The sequence below is a fragment of the Nannospalax galili genome, unplaced genomic scaffold (genome assembly GCF_000622305.1).
Source record: "Nannospalax galili isolate Female #2095 unplaced genomic scaffold, S.galili_v1.0 scaffold752, whole genome shotgun sequence".
Classification (NCBI taxonomy): Eukaryota; Metazoa; Chordata; class Mammalia; order Rodentia; family Spalacidae; genus Nannospalax; species Nannospalax galili.
In genome coordinates this window covers 1523846-1541867 of record NW_008333404.1, presented here as the reverse complement: position 1 = coordinate 1541867, position 18022 = coordinate 1523846, and the positions used below count along the sequence as shown (strand labels likewise).

General features: G+C 44.8%; 2 protein-coding genes across 5 annotated transcripts in view; one reads left to right on the top strand and one right to left on the bottom strand.

Annotated features, from left to right (window-relative positions):
• Positions 1-14822, top strand: part of Setdb1 (SET domain bifurcated histone lysine methyltransferase 1) — a 39609-nt gene extending 24787 nt beyond the window's left edge. For 2 of the 4 annotated variants that reach the window (XM_029561191.1, XM_017796945.2), the window contains exons 15-23: positions 47-163; positions 7450-7619; positions 8708-9330; positions 10801-10829; positions 11095-11227; positions 11711-11876; positions 12814-13025; positions 13502-13590; positions 13738-14822. In XM_029561191.1, coding sequence (XP_029417051.1) covers positions 47-163; positions 7450-7619; positions 8708-9330; positions 10801-10829; positions 11095-11227; positions 11711-11876; positions 12814-13025; positions 13502-13590; positions 13738-13855 — 1657 coding nt within the window. In that variant the 3' untranslated portion in view covers positions 13856-14822. The remainder of the gene's footprint in view (positions 1-46; positions 164-7449; positions 7620-8707; positions 9331-10800; positions 10830-11094; positions 11228-11710; positions 11877-12813; positions 13026-13501; positions 13591-13737) is intronic. The other 2 variants (XM_008828267.3, XM_008828266.3) reach the window with 1 other exon arrangement.
• A 225-nt stretch (positions 14823-15047) lies between these two features.
• On the bottom strand, positions 15048-18022 carry Cers2 (ceramide synthase 2). Its single transcript, XM_017796946.2, has 10 exons — positions 17846-18022; positions 17346-17463; positions 17078-17196; positions 16848-16905; positions 16700-16750; positions 16433-16525; positions 16120-16248; positions 15842-15948; positions 15580-15733; positions 15048-15392 (listed from the first exon to the last, which is right to left on the bottom strand). Exons 1-10 carry the CDS (start codon positions 18016-18018, stop codon positions 15252-15254), a joined length of 1143 nt encoding a protein of 380 aa, XP_017652435.1. The 5' UTR covers positions 18019-18022; the 3' UTR covers positions 15048-15251.

Below are 18022 nucleotides of genomic sequence, written 5' to 3'. Positions count from 1 at the left end.
CCAGAGAGTCACAGCTCTAATTGTCACTCCTTTCTGTCTTATACAGGTCCAAGTGTGCCTGCCATCAGCTAACCATCCAGGCTACAGCCTGCACCCCAGGGGGCCAAGTCAACCCTAACTCTGGCTACCAGTACAAGAGACTAGAAGAGTGTCTACCCACAGGGTAAGTAGTCAGGTTGGTGTGGCACCTCAGAAGCTGAGGAGCTCACCCTTGTTTCACTGTGCCTATAGGAACATGAGAAACCTAAGAATTAACCTGAGTGTGGTGATGCATGCTGTAATTCTGAGCTGAGGCAAAGTATTGCCTCTGGGAAGCTGAGGTGGGATAGTTTGAGACCTACCTAGTTAAAATCTTGTCTCAAAAAATAGAATGATTGATTGATGTCTATGTAGTAATTGGAGTCTATGTAGCTTTTCTTAAGCAGAAAATCTTACCTGAAAATGATAGATCATATGCCTGAAATTCCAGCAACTCAGAAGGCTAAGGGAGCAAGATCACTGTGATTTTTAGTCCAGCCTGGGCTGTATAGTAAGTTCAAGGTCAGCCTGGGCTATGCAGCAAGGCCCTGTCTCAAGGAGGTGTTTCAGTTTTTGGTCTTTTTGAGACAGGGTCTCTTTGTAGCCCCAGCTGGTCTGGAACTCACTATGTAGACCAGGCTGGCCTCGAACTTACAGAGATCTGCCTGCCTCTGCCTCCTGAGTGCTGGGAGTAAAGTGCCTCCCAGCTATATAGGTGATCTGATCATGATTGACTCTAGCAAATGGGATGTACTCAAAGAAACAGATAAGAACAGATTACATAGGCTCAAAATCCTGATGCAAGAGGAATAGTTTGTTTTTATAGGTTAGATGATGTGATTTTTTTTATATATATATTATTTTTATTTTATGTGTACAAGTGTAGTGTCTGTATGTATGTAAGTGCACCTGTGTCGTGCAATGCCTCGGAGGTCAGAAGAAGTCGTCGGATTCCCCTGGAACTGGAGTTAAGGACAGTTCTTAGCCGCCATGTGGGTGCTGGGAATCAAACCTGGGTCCTGAGCCATCTCTCCAGCCCTGTGATCAACACTTTTAAATTAGTCTCTGTGTGTGTGTGTATGTACACTTTATTTGTTTTTTGTTTTGTTTTGTTTTTTTGAGACAGGGTCTCCCTGTAGCACCAGCTGGCCTGGAACTCACTATGTAGACCAGGCTGGCCTTGAACTCACAGAGATCCACCTCTGGGATTAAAGGCATGGGCCACTAAGCCCAGCCAAAGGGTCTATTTTCAAATTGAAAGGGTTGCTTAAGTTAGGAATATGGCTCAGTGATTGAGAATACTTGCCTAGCATGCATGAGGCCCTCAATTCACTCTCCGCCTCTAAGTGAGGTTGAGGGTATAATAAATCAAAATAGATACTCATTAAAAGACATAGTCAAAGAGAGAGCAAGAAATTAAAAGATGGGAGATGTAGCTTAGTTGGTAGAGCACTTACCTAGCATGCACAAAGCCTTCGGTTCAGTTTTCAGCACAGCATATCTAGGTGAGGGCCAGGATCAGAAGTTTGTGGTCATCCTTAGCTACATAATGAGTTCAAGACCAGCCTAGACATATGAGACTCTGTCTCAAAAAGAGGAAGGGGGAATTGAAGAGATGGCTCAATGGTTAAGAGCATGTACTGCGCTTGCAGAGGACAAAAGTAGTATTCCCAAGATCCACGAGAGCCAATACCCATAACTCCATCTCCAGGGAGATTCAACAACTCTGATGTCTTTGGACACCTGCACTCAAATGCATGCATACACAGAGAGAATTAAAAATATATTTTTTAAATTTTTATTTACGTGGATGTGTGTATGTATGCCATGTGTATGAAAAGCCAGAGGAGTGCTTAGATCCTCCAGAGATAGAGTTAAAAGCAGTTGTGAGTTGCCCAGTGTCGGTGCTGGGAAACAAACCCAGGTCCTCTGGAAGAGCAGCAAGTGTTCTGAACCACTGAGCCATCTCTCCAGTCCATAGATATAGATAATATTTTATATTTTTATATATAATATATGCAAATATATGTTACATCTTTTTTTTTTTTAAGATCAAGTTCAGTACTCTGGTATACTGTAATCCAGGTACACTCCTGTAATCCCACTATTCTGTAGCACTGACTGGCATCTATTTCTCAAGTGCTAGGATCAAACACATGTGCCACCATGCTTTGTTGAAATCCTCTTTCTTTTTTTCTTTTGGTCTTTTTGAGACAGGGTCTCCCTGTAGCCCCAGCTGGCCTTGAACTCACAGAGATCAGCCTCCCGAGTGCTGAGATTAAAGGCATGCGCCACCACACCTGGCAGTTATTTTTTAATTTTATTTTATGTGTATTAGTGTATTGCTGCATGTACATAAGTGCACGTGTGTCGTGCAATGCCTGCGGAGGACAGAGGAGGCCATCAGATCCCCTGGAGCTGGAGTTACAGACAGTTGTTAGCTGCCATTTGGGTACTTGGATTTGAACCCAGATCTTCTACAAGAACAGCCAGTGTTTCTTAACCGTTGAGCCATCTCTCCAGCTCCGAAATCTTTTTTTTTTCTTTTCTCCTTTTTAAATATATTGCCACTAAATTTATTTATTATTTCTATTTTATGTGTATGAGTGTGTTGCCTACATGTATGTGAGTGCACCTGTGTCATGCAATGCCACAGAGGTCAGAAGAGGGCTTCGGATTCTCCTGGAACTGGAGCTAAGGATGGTTTGTAACCACCATGTGGGTGCTGGGAATCAAACCCGGGTCCTCTGCAAGAGTAGTCAGTGCTCTTAACCAGTGAGCCATCTCTCTAGCCCTATTTTTTTTTTTTTTTAATTTATTTGTGTGGCCTTTTTGAGACAGGGTCAGCCCCAGCTGGCCTGGAACTCACTATGTAGACCAGGCTGGCCTTGAACTCATAGAGATACTCTGCCTTTGCCTCCTGAGTGCTGGGACTAAAGGCATGCGCTACCACACCTGGCTGAAATCCTCTCTTTTTTTTTGGTCTTTTTGAGACAGGGTCTCCCTGTAGCTCCAGGTGCCTGGAACTCTGTAGACCAGGCTGGCCTTGAACTCACAGAGGATTCGCCTGCCTCTGCCTCGCGAGTGCTGGGATTAAAGGCATACACCACCATGCCCAGCGAAATCCTCTTTTTTAGAAAGAGCTATGAACAATCTCTGGACACAGAGGACAAAGAGAAAATCATAAGAGAAATAAACTGTAAAAAGACAAGTATTTGAAATGACTTCCGCTTCCATAGAATGCTAAAAATGTGGTGGCAGTTGAATAATTTATTCAGAATTATATGGTAATATTTACAACCTACAATTCCAAACTAAGGCAAACTACCAAATATTCAGATAGGTGATTTTTTAGACATTGAGTATCTCAGAGTTTTTCATTATTCCCCTTCTCAGAAAGTTTTAAGAACTGTCTACCACAATGAGGTCTGGAAAGCCAAGAAACTGTAAGGTATGTAATCAAGAAGACAGTGAGCTCCAATCAGAAAGCAGAGTGGAAATACCCCAGATGGTAGAAAAGCGAAGGGGGCTCCCAGGCTCACCTTGTGCACTTGATATAGAGAATAGCAGTGTGAAGACCCAAGTGTTGGGCAGAGTAAATGACTGCAGAGCACATCCTAGAAAAAATGAGTTAATGGAAATCTCCAGAGAAGATTTAGAGTGCTAGGGAAGTAAGATAATTTGTGCTGAACATACAGAAAACAAAGAGGAAAACAGTTGGGCTGGTAATGTACACCTATCATCCCAGCATTCAGTAGGCTGAACCTTACAGAGTTTAGATTGAATAGTTCTTGGTGGTAGCTACAGAAATGTTCATTGTATCTTCTTTATGCATGTTTGAAAAGTTGTCAAGTCAGGTATAATGATACATGCTAGACTGTACTCCCAGCACTTGGAAGGCTGAGGGCAGATAATGGCAAGTTCAAGGCTAGTCTGGGCTACAACGGTAGGACCTTATATCAAAGAAAACAACAGATTCAGGAGTGGTGGTACATGCCTGTTACCTCAACACAAAAAGATCAAGAATACAAGGCTGGGGCTGGAGAGATAGCTCAGTGGTTAAGAGCATGGTTGCTCTTGCAGAGGACCTGGGTTTGATTCCCAGCACCCATGGGGCTGGAGAGATGGCTTGGGGTTAAAAGCACTGGCTGGTCTTGCAGAGGACCCAGGTTTGGTTCCCAGCACCAATATGGCAGCTAATAACCATCCATAACTCCAGTTTCAGAGGATCTGTCAGCCTCTTCTGACCTCCATGGGCATTGCATGACATAGGTATACTTAACATGCATGCAGGCAATAAACTGATACACATAGAACAGAAATAATAAAATTAAATTTAAAAAAGAATGCATGGGCTGGAGAGATGGCTCGGCAGTTAAGAAAACTGACTGTTCTTGCAGAAGACCGGGGTTTGAATCCCAGCACCCATATGACAGCTAACGACTGTCCATAACTCCAGTTCCAGGGGATCCAACGGCCTCTTCTGTCCTCCACTGGCATTTTGCAACACGGTGTACTTACCTACATGTAGGCAATACATGCATACACATAAAATAAAAATAATAAAATATTTTTAAAAATACACGTACCAACCTTGTCTACTTAGCTTGCTCAAGGACAGCCTGGACTACAGGAAAATGAGACTCCTGTATCAAAAGACAAAAAATAAAGAAAACAGCCAGGTGTGGTAGCATAGACCTTGAATCCTAGCACTTAGGAGGCAGAGACAGGCAGATCTCTGAGATCAAGTCCAGCCTGGTCTACATAGCAAGTTCCAGGCCAGCTGGGGCTACAGGGAGACCCTGGCTCAAAAAGATAAGACAGAAGGAAAAACAACAGGAAAAGAAATATTGCAGGCTGGGGACAAAGTTTGAATCCCAGCACTGAATAAATGTGAATGTATACACGTGTTAAGGCCTTAATCCTACCACTCTGGAGGTAGAAGCAAGAAGGATCAAGAATTCAAGGTATTCCTTGGCTACATAGTTTGAGGCCAGCCTGGGCTACATGCAACTATATTTCAAAGAGAAATATTAAAAAGGTAAGAAAATAAAAATTGTCAAAGTAAAAAGTATATTATAAATGTTTGGTTATTGAATGGGCTGGTTTGTTTGCTTTTTCCTGTTTGGAGTTGGGGCTAGAACCGTAGGGCCTTCTACTGTGTACCCAGTCTTGGAAGAAGGATTTTTTTTTTGGTTCTTTTTTGAAGTATTACTGTATGTCCCAAGCTGTCCTTGAAACTTGCCAACTTTTGCCTTAGCCTCCCAAATGCTGGGATTACAGGCCTGTCTACCACACCTGGCAGAATAGTTTTGGATAACCAGAAATAATGGTACTCATCTACTTAAAACTGATAGCATCCCAGTGCATTTGGACTTCATTCCAACCCTGACCCTTGAGTTAGAAGACACTGTACTGTCTCATCCCTTTCAAATTCATAGGATATATGTTTGTATTTGTTACTTCCTGGATCCATTTCACCCTGTTTTTCAGCCTACCTCTGGGTTTTCGGACATTCTATGCATTCTTCTTGGTACCCTTCCACTTCCCTTTGTTTGGCCATCTTCTTTAACCTTGATCTCGGTTTCAGGCTCCTCTCTTCAGATGGTCCCCAGGCACTCTGAAAGTAGGTCTGCTCCCCCCACCACCATGGGGTTTTTGTTTGTTTTGTTTTTTTTTATTGGACAGGGTCTTATATATAGTCCAGGCTGGCCTCCAACTCAACTATACAGCCAAGCATGATCCTGCTGCCTCCACATCTCACATACTGGCAATACAGACTTGGGCCACCATGGCCAACAAATAAGCCATTTTCACTCCCTTAATTTTCTTATTCAGTATCATAGTTATGCTTGTTTGTTGTTTTCATTTTTGTTTTTTGTTTTGTTGTTTGAGACAGGGTCTTACTCTGTAGCCCTGGCTTACCTGAAACTCACAGAGATCCACCTGCCTGTTTCTCAAGTGCTGGGCACAGTGTGTTCTAACAACAGACTCAGTTTTGCTGTTTTTCCCATTCAAATGTAAGCTCCATGAGGAGTAGGGACGTAGTCTGTCTCTTTGTCTGCCACACACATTATGTCACCAAACAGCTAACAATACAGTACTTTGGTACATAATACTGTAGTAGCCACTGAAAGAAATTTTGCAGAGTGAATGATACTGAGTATTAGCCACTTTGTAAACGTTTCATATGTTGGTAATAAACCTGAATTTTAATTCTGGCTGTGCCCCTTACAGCTTTGTTGTTTCATCAGCTGTGAACAGAGACCATTTACATGAATAGCTCCTCCCCCCAATTCCCAGTAGGCTTTTAAGGGACCTTGAAAAGTTGTTTCCTCATGTGGTATTCTGAGATATGACATACTTGGTTCCTGAAAATACCTTGAACTATAGTCCTCTATATTTTCCTCTCTGTATCACGCTTAATCCCTCAGTAACCTTTTTTTTTTTTTTTTTTTTTTTGGTCTTTTTGAGACAGGGTCTCTCTGTAGCCCCAAGCTGGCCTGGATTCACTATGGAGACCATAGTGAACTCACAGAGATCTGCCTGCCTCTGCCTCCTGAGTGCTGGGATTAAAGGTGTGTGCCTTTGCCTCACGGGAAAGACCTGGGCTTGATTCCCGGTACCACAAAAAAAAAAAAAAAAAAAAAATCCTTTTTAAAATTAAAAACAGAAAAAATGAATTCATTTGTTTGTTTTTGTTTTTTGAGACAGGGTCTCAGATACCCCAGGCTGTCCTTGAACTCTGCGTAGCCAACTTCTGATAATCCTACCTCTGCCTCCCAGATACTGGAATTACAGGAATATGCCACCCACACCCGGTTTATGTAGTGCTGGGAATCTAAGGGCCTCCTGCATGCTAGGCTGAGCTATATCCTCTACCCTCTTTTGGTTTTGTTGTTGTGTGTATGTATTCATGTGTATGGGCACACATCTGTAGAAGCCAGAGATCAATGTCAGGTGTCTTCACTCCTTTACTCTGTTTCCTTTCAATATATGTAAGACTGGCTTCTGCTGATCTTCTGTACCTATTTCTAGATTTAATTTTTTTACTTATTTACTTGCTTATGTGGGCTTGTGTATGGAGGTCAGAAGGCAGCTTTCCAGGAGTTGGTTCTCTGCTTTCACCATATGGGCTCCAGGGACTGAGCTCAGGTTATCAGACTTGGCAGCAAGTGCTTTTACCCACTGAGACCATTTTTATAAATTGTCTGCAGTCTGTATTTACATCCTTGTTTGCTTAGCTTTTCTCCCACCACTTTTTCTTCCTCTGAGTCACTCCTTGGTCTTTATTTCCAAATGAGTCAGAGCATAGATATATATATTCCATATATCCAGGCACTCAGGCATCACCTAACTTGTAATTTTTATCCATGACACGGTTTGCAGATTCCTAATGATTGTGTTGCTGATTTTATTCTAACCTCCCAGGGTTTATGAGTGTAACAAACGCTGCAAATGTGACCCAAACATGTGCACAAATCGGTTGGTACAGCATGGACTACAGGTTCGACTGCAGCTGTTTAAGACGCAGAACAAGGGCTGGGGTATTCGCTGCTTGGATGACATCGCCAAAGGCTCTTTTGTCTGTATTTATGCAGGTTGGTGATCATCTATATAGGTTGCCCTATGGGGTTGGGACATGGTTCAGCCAGAGACAAGCTGAACATAATGAAGAACTGGTCAGCATGGTAGCACATACCTGTAATCCCAAGTACTCAGAAGGTGAAGGCAGGAAATTCCAGAATAGGAGACAAGTCTGGGCTATATATCTAGACCTTACCTCAAAAAGTATTTAAGAATAGTGCTGACATGGTGGTGCATGCCTTTGGTCCCAGCACTCAGGAAGCAGAGGCAGGTGGATCTCTATGAGATCAGTGCCACTCTGGCCTACATAGAGAGTGCCAGGCCAGCTGGGGCTACATAGAGACCCTGTCTCAAAAAGATCAAAAAAGAATAAAATAAATAAGGTTGTTGTTGGGTTTTTTTGTTTTTTGTCTTTTTTTGAGACAGTGTCTCCTTGTAGCCCCAGCTATCCTTGAACTCACTATGTAGACCAGGCTGTCCTTGAACTCACAAAGATCTGCCTGCTTCTGCCTCCCAAGTGTGGGATTAAAGGTGTGTGCCACCATGCCCAGCTTGTTGTTTTTTAATAAATAAGGTATTTGAGGCATGGAGGTGAAGCTCAGGAGTAGAATTCATGCTTAGTACTCAGGAGACTCAGGATTTAGCCCCTAGTAGTACAAAAAAACTAAAAGTTTTTGACATTTGAACTGACAAGAGGAATCAGAATTTTTTTTTGTAAAGGGTGTGATTACACCTGTTTGTGGACCAAAAGGGACAAAGGTGCTCCCTAAGAAGTGAAGGGGGTCTCATGTGGCCACTATTGGTTCTGTGAGTAGCGAGGCAGCCTTCAGAACCCATTGTATTGTTTCCTCCTATATGCTCCACTCAGAGATCTAGCTTGGCTAGGCGCTCTCAAACAAAAAACTGAAAGCTGAAAGGGCAGAATTACCCACTGTAGAAGTGTGTGCATGCTCCCAGTTAAGACCAAGAGGTAATACCAACAAAGAAGGGAGTCGTCATAATGCAGCAACGGACTCTGCTAGTGCTGGGGGACTGAGGAAATGGCCCCAGCTCTGGAATGTCCTCATAACACCAGAAAACCTTTCATTCTCTTCGATCTCAGGAAAAATCCTGACAGATGACTTTGCAGACAAGGAAGGCCTGGAGATGGGGGATGAGTACTTTGCAAATCTAGACCACATTGAGAGTGTGGAAAACTTCAAGGAAGGATATGAGAGTGATGTCGCCACTTCCTCTGACAGCAGTGGAGTAGACCTGAAGGACCAGGAAGATGGCAACAGTGGTTCAGAGGACCCTGAAGAATCTAATGATGACAGCTCAGATGACAACTTCTGTAAGGATGAGGACTTTAGCACTAGCTCAGTGTGGCGCAGCTATGCCACCCGGCGCCAGACCCGGGGTCAGAAGGAGAGTGGACTGTCCGAGGTGGCTTCCAAGGACTCGCGCCCCCCAGACCTTGGGCCCCCACATATCCCTCCCTCCATCCCTGTAGGAGGCTGCAATCCACCTTCCTCTGAAGAGACACCCAAGAACAAGGTGGCCTCATGGCTGAGCTGCAATAGTGTCAGTGAAGGTGGTTTTGCTGACTCTGACAGCCGATCTTCATTCAAGACTAGTGAAGGTGGAGATGGCCGGGCAGGGGGAGGTCGAGGGGAGACTGAGAAAGCCTCCACCTCAGGATTGAGCATCAAGGATGAAGGTGACATAAAGCAGTCCAAGAAAGAGGTAAAAAGTGGCTTAACTCCTGGTTCTAGAGATGCAATGCTGCATCTGGTTACAGCAATCTTGGCCAGCGGAGTCCTGAGGCAAAACAAAGTATCACCTGACAAGAGTCAGAGAGTAGGCCTGTGTTGGGAGCAATGGCTTTTTACTTTGGTGCTAATGGGGCATGTGGTACAGGCCTATAAACCCAAAATGAATCAGGAATATTTCCTGAAGTTCAAGGCTGGCTTGGGCTACCTAGGTGGTAAGACCCTGTCTTAAAAAGAAAATCAAAAAAAAAAAAACAGCCCAGGTGTGGTGGTGTACACCTTTAATCCCAGCACTTAGGAGTCAGAGACAGGAGGAGCCCTGAGAGTTCAAGGCCAGCCTGTGCTACATAGTGAGACTGTCTCAAAACATACAACAAAAAAGAATGAGAAAGATTTACAAGTGATTTTTTTTTTAGTGGTATTTCAAATTGTCTGCATTATTGTTTGCTTCTGCTAATGTAGAGAAATAATTGATTTCAAAGATGGGCAGGTTTATGTGCCTATAGTCCCAGCTATTAGGGAAGTTGAGGTCAGCTATGCAACACAAGGCTTCAAGACCCCCCTCCCCAAAAACAAAGTAAAAATTGATTTCAAGTATACAGTATGGTTTTTTTCATTGCTGTTTTTGTTTTCATTTGGGTGTTTTTTAACTTTTACAAAAACTTTATTGATAATATCATACATGTATATAAGGTGTTTTGGTCAAATCCATGCTCACTCCCTCCCCTCCAACAGGTAACCCTAAAATCTTTTAAGGATTAGAGACAAGCTCCCAAATACTTTGGACATTTTGACATTTTTTGGCCTTTGGAACAGAGTGTTGCTAACAGGCCCAAGGACATTTTGACTTTTAGCCCAGAAACTGGCTACATTTCAGCCCTAGCTGCCTGGAACTCACTATGTAGACCAGGCTGGCCTCAATCTCCAAGAGCCACCTGCCTCTGCCCACAGAGTTCTGGGATTAAAGGTGTGTACCACGATGCCTGTTGGTTTTTTTTTGGGGGGGGGGGGGGAGTCTGTTTTGTTTTTTGAAATACCCAATATTATACCAAATTATACAACCCAGGTTGTCCTGGAACTTAATCGAGTATATCTTTGATCTTGAAACACTCCCCAACACTTGGTTAAGCTGTCTTGAACTCACACAGTGTTCTTTTCCTGTGTCCCAATGAGGTTAAGGGCCCTTCTCAGTGGAGCTTGAATGAGAATGATTGTTATTATCAGGCTGCCTAGGGATTTCCTCACACCACCCCACTTTACATAGTATACGTCTCACTGGCTTATGTTAATGTCTTCAGAGGCTAGCCTCTGCTTCCTGAGTATTGGGATCAAAGACATATGCCACCATGCCAGGCTTTTTAGAGATTCGTTGAAATAAAATCTAATTGTTGGACTTGTTACCTTGACCATGAAAGTATCTAACACTTGCCTTGCTCTTTTCCAGGACCCTGATGACCGAAACAAGATATCAGTGTAAGTGATTGCTTTTAGACTGTTTCTAAATCTGCTTATGAAAAGAAGCCTAGGGCCCAGCGTGATGGCACACGCCTTTAATCCCAGCACTCTGGAGGCAAGGGCAGGTGGATCCTCTGTGAGTTCAAGACCAGCCTGGTCAACAGAGTGAGTTCCAGGCAGCTGGAGCTACAGGGAGACCCTGTCTCAAAAAGACCAAAAAAAAGCCTAGGACAGCCAGTAACCTGAATCACTGACTGCTCTCATTTCTTTCCCCTCCCATCAGAGTTACTGAAAGCGCTCGTAATTATGGATACAATCCTTCTCCCATGAAGCCTGAAGGGCTTCGCCGCCCACCTAGTAAAACTTCTATGCACCAGAGCCGGAGACTGGTGTCTTCTGCCCAGTCAAACCCTGATGTAAGTGGCCTCCTTGAGCTTACCCTGCCTTCTATTTTATTTGTAGGCCAAGTAAAGAAACATGTAGCAGTCCCACCTTATCAAGTCCTTAACTAAAATTACTCTTAAGGTTCTTTGTGCTTCTCTGGCATTGATTTTCTGCCTTGGTTATCTTTTTATTTTTCTAATATTTTTATTTTATATTTGAGTGTATTGCCTGCATGTATGTGAGTGCACCCATGTCGTGCAATGCTGTGGAGGTCAAAAGAGGGCATCAGATTCCCCTGGAACTGGAGTTAAGGACAGTTTGTAGCCGCCATGTGGGTGCTGGGAATCGAACCCGGGTCCTCTGCAAGAGGCTGCTGAGCCATCTCTCCAGCCCAGCCTTGTTATCTTTTATCCAACATCTAATCTTGCTATATCCTCACCCAAATCAAAGGTAAAAGCAAGCATTTGAAGCAGCCTTCCCATGAGCTCTTCCTTCCCACCCTTCTGTTGCCCCAGGATGTCCTGACACTGTCCAGCAGCACAGAAAGTGAGGGGGAAAGTGGAACCAGCCGAAAGCCTACTGCTGGTCAGACTTCAGCCACAGCAGTTGACAGTGATGATATCCAGACCATCTCTTCTGGCTCTGAAGGCGATGACTTTGAGGACAAGAAGAACTTGTCTGGTACTCTAGTTTGGGGAGCAGTAGGAAGAAATATTAGCAAAGTAGGGAAAGCGATTTTTTTTTTAACTTAATAATTTCTGACTCAGCTAAACTTACACGGACTTGTACCCTTCCTCTCTCTCCAGTACCCTTCCTTCCCCTCAGCATATCTAATCCTGCTTTGTAAAAAGTGTGAATGAGCCAGGCATAGTGGCACATGCCTTTAATCCCAACACTTGGGAGGCAAAGGCAGGTGGATCTTTGTGAGTTCAAGGCCAGCCTGGTCTACATAGTGAATTTCCAGACCAGCTGTGGCTACAGGGAGACCCTGTCTCAAACAAACAAACAAAAATGTGTGACTAAAAAACTGAGCATGGGGGCTGGAGAGATGACTCAGTGGTTAAGAGCACTGACTGCTCTTGCAGAGGACCCAGGTTCCTAGCACCTACATGTTGGCTATGAACCGTCCTTAACCCCAGTTCCAGAGGAATCTGAAGCCCTCTTCTGACCTCCATGGCATTGCACGACAAGGGTACACTCACAAGCAGGCAATATACTCATGCACATAAAATAAAAATAAATTTTTTTAAAAAAAGCTGAGCATGGTGGCCTATACCCATCCTATCCTAGCACCAAAGATGTTGAGGCAGGAGGATCATGAGTTATAAAATAAGATAAAATATGTATCAGGAAAGCCAGTCTGAGCTACATGAGACCCTGTCTCACAAAAGGTGACTTTGAGTCTTCACCTGGTACCTGTTTGGTATTCCTGAACTGGAATGGGTATAATAAAAATGGGAATAGAAACTGAGTGTGGTGTACACACCTGTAGTCCAAGCACCTGGGAGAATAAGGCAGGAGTATCACAAGCTTGAGGCCAGCTTGGGCTAAAGTGAAGGAGGCAGAATGTCCATCATGAGTTGGAATGAGTCCTAATCTCATTCTTCTTGCTTTCCAGGTCCAATGAAGCGCCAGGTGGCAGTAAAATCAACCCGAGGCTTTGCTCTTAAATCAACCCATGGGATTGCCATTAAATCAACCAACATGGCTTCCGTGGACAAGGGAGAGAGTGCACCAATTCGCAAGAACACACGCCAATTCTATGATGGTGAAGAGTCATGCTACATCATTGATGCCAAGCTTGAAGGCAACTTAGGCCGCTACCTCAATGTGAGACACTCCCCGACTAATGCAGGATTATCCCATCCTCAGATTTCTAGCTTTAGCATACTCTAAACCTACATTTTCTTGTAGGTTGATTTCAAAATATCTTTAAAGAGGTAGCTTTTTTTTTTTAATATTTTTATTATTTTATGAGTGTATTGCCTGCATGTATGTGTGTGCACCTGTGTCATGCAATGTCGTGGAGGTCAGAAGAGGACTTCAGATTCCCCTGGACCTGGAGTTAAGGACGGTTTGTAGCCGCCATGTGGGTGCTGGGAATCGAACCCAGGTTCTCTGCTAGAGCAGTCAGTGCTCTTAACCACTGAGCCATCTCTCCAGCCCCAGAGATAGCTTTCAAAAAAAAAAAAAAATCTCTACTTCAATGCATGACGGGTTGAGGGTCAGATACCATTTTCCAACTCTCCAGGCAAAGCCAAATTGTTTCCCTGATTCTAAGTTAACGGCTATCTTTAAACTTACAGCATAGTTGCAGCCCCAACCTGTTTGTCCAGAATGTCTTTGTGGATACCCATGATCTTCGCTTCCCCTGGGTGGCCTTCTTCGCCAGCAAGTAAGAGGGATAATTTGGGAGGGGCAAGTTCCATTGAAATTCTAAGGGGGCCTCCTTCCTGTTAGTCGAGCCTCACCTATACACTCTAACCCCAAATACCTGTGTCACCTGCTCTTTTTACCACACCCCATCATTTTTCCTATTTAGGAGGATCCGGGCTGGAACAGAACTTACTTGGGACTACAACTACGAAGTGGGCAGTGTGGAAGGCAAAGAGCTGCTGTGCTGTTGTGGGGCCATCGAGTGCAGAGGGCGTCTTCTTTAGAGGAATCCCTTCCTCACTTCAGAACCCTTGAACTATCCCCTTCAGGAACTGGGTCTTCCTGACTGTTGAACTCTGACACCCAAGTCTCTGGTCTAGCTACTCCTCAGCTCCTAGTAGATATGGGGGTGCTGATCAGGAGAGCTCTTCCAGTGTGGTGCTAGCAGGCAGTGTCCCTTGTGGACTTTCTAGGGCACTAGGGTGGGTAGAGATTACCACTCTAACCTAGGCCTGCGGTCTTTCCTACCCCATATTAGTTCATGACTCTCACACTTGTTATTCCTGGAACATGGGCTGTGTATCTACCGTCCTGGTTTGTACGGTTTCTTGGAAGGCTTTTAACAAGATGATAATATGGCGACTGTGATTTGTTTTCTCTCCTCTGTCCCTTTACTCCATCTTTTCTTTTTTTCAGTGGGAGATCTGCTCCCATTCCCCAGTGGGCAGCTATTGTTTATATTGCACCGTCTATTTTGTCATGTGCAAATTTTAACAGAAAATGTTACATAACCACAAGGAAGGCATAAGACTACCTTAATTTAGTTGATACTCTTTCTCATTTAATAGTTTGACACACTGTCATGTTTTATTTAAGCTTTAATATATTTTAATTAAAAAAAAAAAACCATTAACAATACATTTTGGTCTGAAATGGTCCCTCACCAAAATGCCAGGTATTAGCTGTAATTCTGGCTTTACAACTGAAACCCCAAATGTTTAATAAATAAAAATTAGAACTAGTTGCCATTCTATTCCAAACCAGCTAGTCTAGCTGAAAAGGAAAGGGGAAGAGGCCAGAGAAAGGCAGTAAGATCTTGGAACTGTGGCTTTAGGGACAGCTGAGTGGTCCTAGAATAGTCCCCACTTGTTGGCAGAGGTTGGGTAAGTACATCCTCCTACACACAATTCATCTGTATCTTAGGAGGAGAAAAAGTTAAAAGTAGCTCAGATTTTGTTGTTTGGCCTGAGCTAGGGAGCTTAGGAAGGTGGAACCTTGGTCCAGCTTTGGCAGAATGAGGCCCAGAGATGGGGCAGTAAGGCACAACCCTGGCTTGAGGTCAGGGAGTCAAAGGCAAACAGCTAGGTCCAAATTCTTAAGAATAAGGAATGTGAGTTATAACCCTACCCTCAGAGCTGAGAAAGGGTCTCAGTTAATAGAGTAGCTTGGAGGATAGAGGGGAAAATAAGATCATCCCCCCTCTAAGAGGATATAACCAACCTCCTCTCTACCTAGGAATAGGCTGGTTAGAGTTTGTTTTAAGAGAAACTGGGTGACAAATAAGGAGAGAGAATGTAGATTCTCTATCTTTTCTTCCCAGAGCTCAAAATGACCCTAAAGGGAAGGTTGGCTAGTTTCTAGGCTTTGTGTATTAATGTGGGAGGCAGCTAGAACAATGGTTCAGTCATTCTTACGATGATTGTTATTGAGGATGGGGTAGCCATTGGCTAGGGGTCGGCTCTTTGCTCCTCCCCCAGTTGCAGCCTCCTCCCCCTCTGAGCTCTCAGTTTCTTCTCGATCACTGCGTTCATCTTCTACCAGCTGTGAAGAAAGGATAGAATAGTTGTTTCCTCAAATTCCCAAGAGCTGCCTTTCTTCAAGTGTGTGTTCATACTATCCCCAGGGCCTCATAATTGTTTTAAGGGTTGCTGGCACAACAAAAAGTTGTGGGGAGTCTTAGGGTTAAGAATAGGGAGGCCTACAAAAGGGAGGGAGGCAGAGCCTTCACCTTTCCAGTTATGAACTTGTGGGCCATGCGTAAAATGAGGTAGGCCCAGAAGATATGCAGCATCTGCAGCACTGCCATCATGCAATTGAAGAAGTAATAGCCAAAGAAGGCAGGGTAGAGCTCCAGTGGGTACACCAGGGTGCAGTGCAGGATCCTGAGGAGTCAAGTGGGAAGTTGTAAACACAGACCCTGGGGTGAGAGATGATGGTAAATGAGACAAAGGCAAGATCAGGATGGGAGGGTAGTTTGGCCACCTACTCACCAGAAGGGCAGGATGACCAGTCGGGTAATGATGAAAACAATGGCGAAGATGATGAAGATGTTGTTGCAGGTGTTTTTCCATCCAGCGTAGTTAAACATCTTGGCTGACTACATAAATGGCCCCATCTGTCATCATGGGCTCCTGACTCTCCCATATAGATAATCTGCACATCTAGTTACCAGTACTGACTGCCTTCCCACTGTGGTACCATGAATGCCAATTGCCCACTCATATCCCCACCACCACCTGCCAAAAAAAAAAGGGGGGGGAAGCCTAACCTCCAAAAGGTAATCAGAAGAGTCATGCAGAGCCATGATGAGGGTTCCTGCTCGGACGTAATTGGCAAACCAGGAGAAGCTGAGGAGAATGATGGTGGCCACATGGTGGATGATCTGTTCCTTAAAATCCTGCAGAAAAGATGCGGCTCCAAGGGACTCTTCCCTGTTTCCCCACTGCTCCTTTTTCTCTCCTTCACTTTTGTGCCCTATATCCCAGCAGCTCTGTCCTGGGCTCCCAGAAGACAAAGGAAAGGTGGTTCATCCCAGGGCCTTGTTTGGTACTTGGGCTTAATTGCACAGACTCTTCACCTACCTTTCTCTTGACATCAGAGGCAATGCTGAAGAGCAGAGACCAGTAGAAGGAAAGTTCAATCATGTAGTACCAATACTGAGAAGGGATGATGCTCTGGGAGAGGAAAGAGGGGTAAGGGACCCCAGAACAACTAGTTCTAAGGGGGCTCACCTTTCCAAACTCAGCCCTTCTACCCCCTCAAGTGATTCTTAGTTCCATGACTAATACCTCTGCCTTGTATTCAAAGAAAGAAACCTGGTATTCTGTGTTTTGGGGTTCTTTTCATACCTGTATGGGGTATCCCTCCCAAACTTTCCTCATGTCATAGAACCAAGGTTTCTGCAGAGAGAAAAAGAAAGGAGGAAAGACCAAATTCTGTGGCCCTATCCCACCTTACCAGAGCTTGTCCTCCCACTTCCCAGCAATGCCCACTCACATCCACAATGACAGCCATGCCGGCAACAAAGGCAACCAAGTAGAACGTGAATCTCCAGCTGCAAAAGGAACCAGAGCAGGCTAGGTGCGAGGACAGCCTCCAGCAGCTCCCCAGGTACCCTTGGGGCACCATCAATAACTAAGTTCACATTCTTCTACACACAACCTTGCCCTCCCAGCAAGACACATCAGAACTGTACAACCCAGTTTCATTGCCCCAATGTCCCCAACCTGGCTTCTCGGAACTTCTTGAGAAGACTGGGCCGATCCTGGTTGCGGCGACGGCGGAACCAGCGTTCTACCTGGCGGCTGGAGAGCCCACTCTGCCGAGACAAAAGCTCTACCTCCACCTAGGTATAATGGAGTCATTCCATTTCAAGATCAGCAGCACCCCAACTCTCCCAATAACAACCCAAGTCAGCCCACTGCCATGCCTTTACCCTCCAGGGCTAGAACTGGCCCACAAAACAACTCCCAGAGCCATGTCTGCAGCTCATACCTGCTTGGGCTGCTTGCCACTGGTCAGGTAGAAGTGCTCCAAGGTGGCATTGGGGGGTGCCCTCAGCCGAGTCTTCTCCTTAACGTTCAGGAGGGCAGCCAGTGGCATAGCCACATAACTGGGGAAGGGACATGAGAAGTGTCTGGCTTGTTTGGAGCACTCCCAACCTTTAAGCTGGGAGGAGAAGGCCCAGGCAAATTCTGGGCCTCAGTTTCCCAAGTTTTCTGGTAACCCCCTTTCCTTTAGCCTCCTGAGCTACCCATAGCTGACAAAGCTGCTATGTTCACTAGTGGCCAGGAGAGGAGGCGGGTGGAGGAAGAGAACAAATAACCATTGAAGAACGTGGGGGTGCTGAGCCCTCAGGAAGACAATGGTGCCCTGGGGGAGAAAGATAGTGGGCAGGGACCTGGGTAACCAGAACAGGGTCCAGGACTGGAACATCAAGAGACCAACATATTCAATAGACTAGCTGGCAACTGAAGGTGTGACGATATGCTCACAGTTCAAAGAAGTATCGGATGATGAGAAAAAGCAAGGCCAGGGGTAGTGTGATATAGAGGTCTGAGGCTTTGGCATAGACACGTCCATCTCGGTCTTCTAGATCAGCCCAGGTTAAGTTCACAGGCAGCCACAGCCGGTCCCACCAGAAGTAATCGTACAAGGTCTGGAGCATCCTG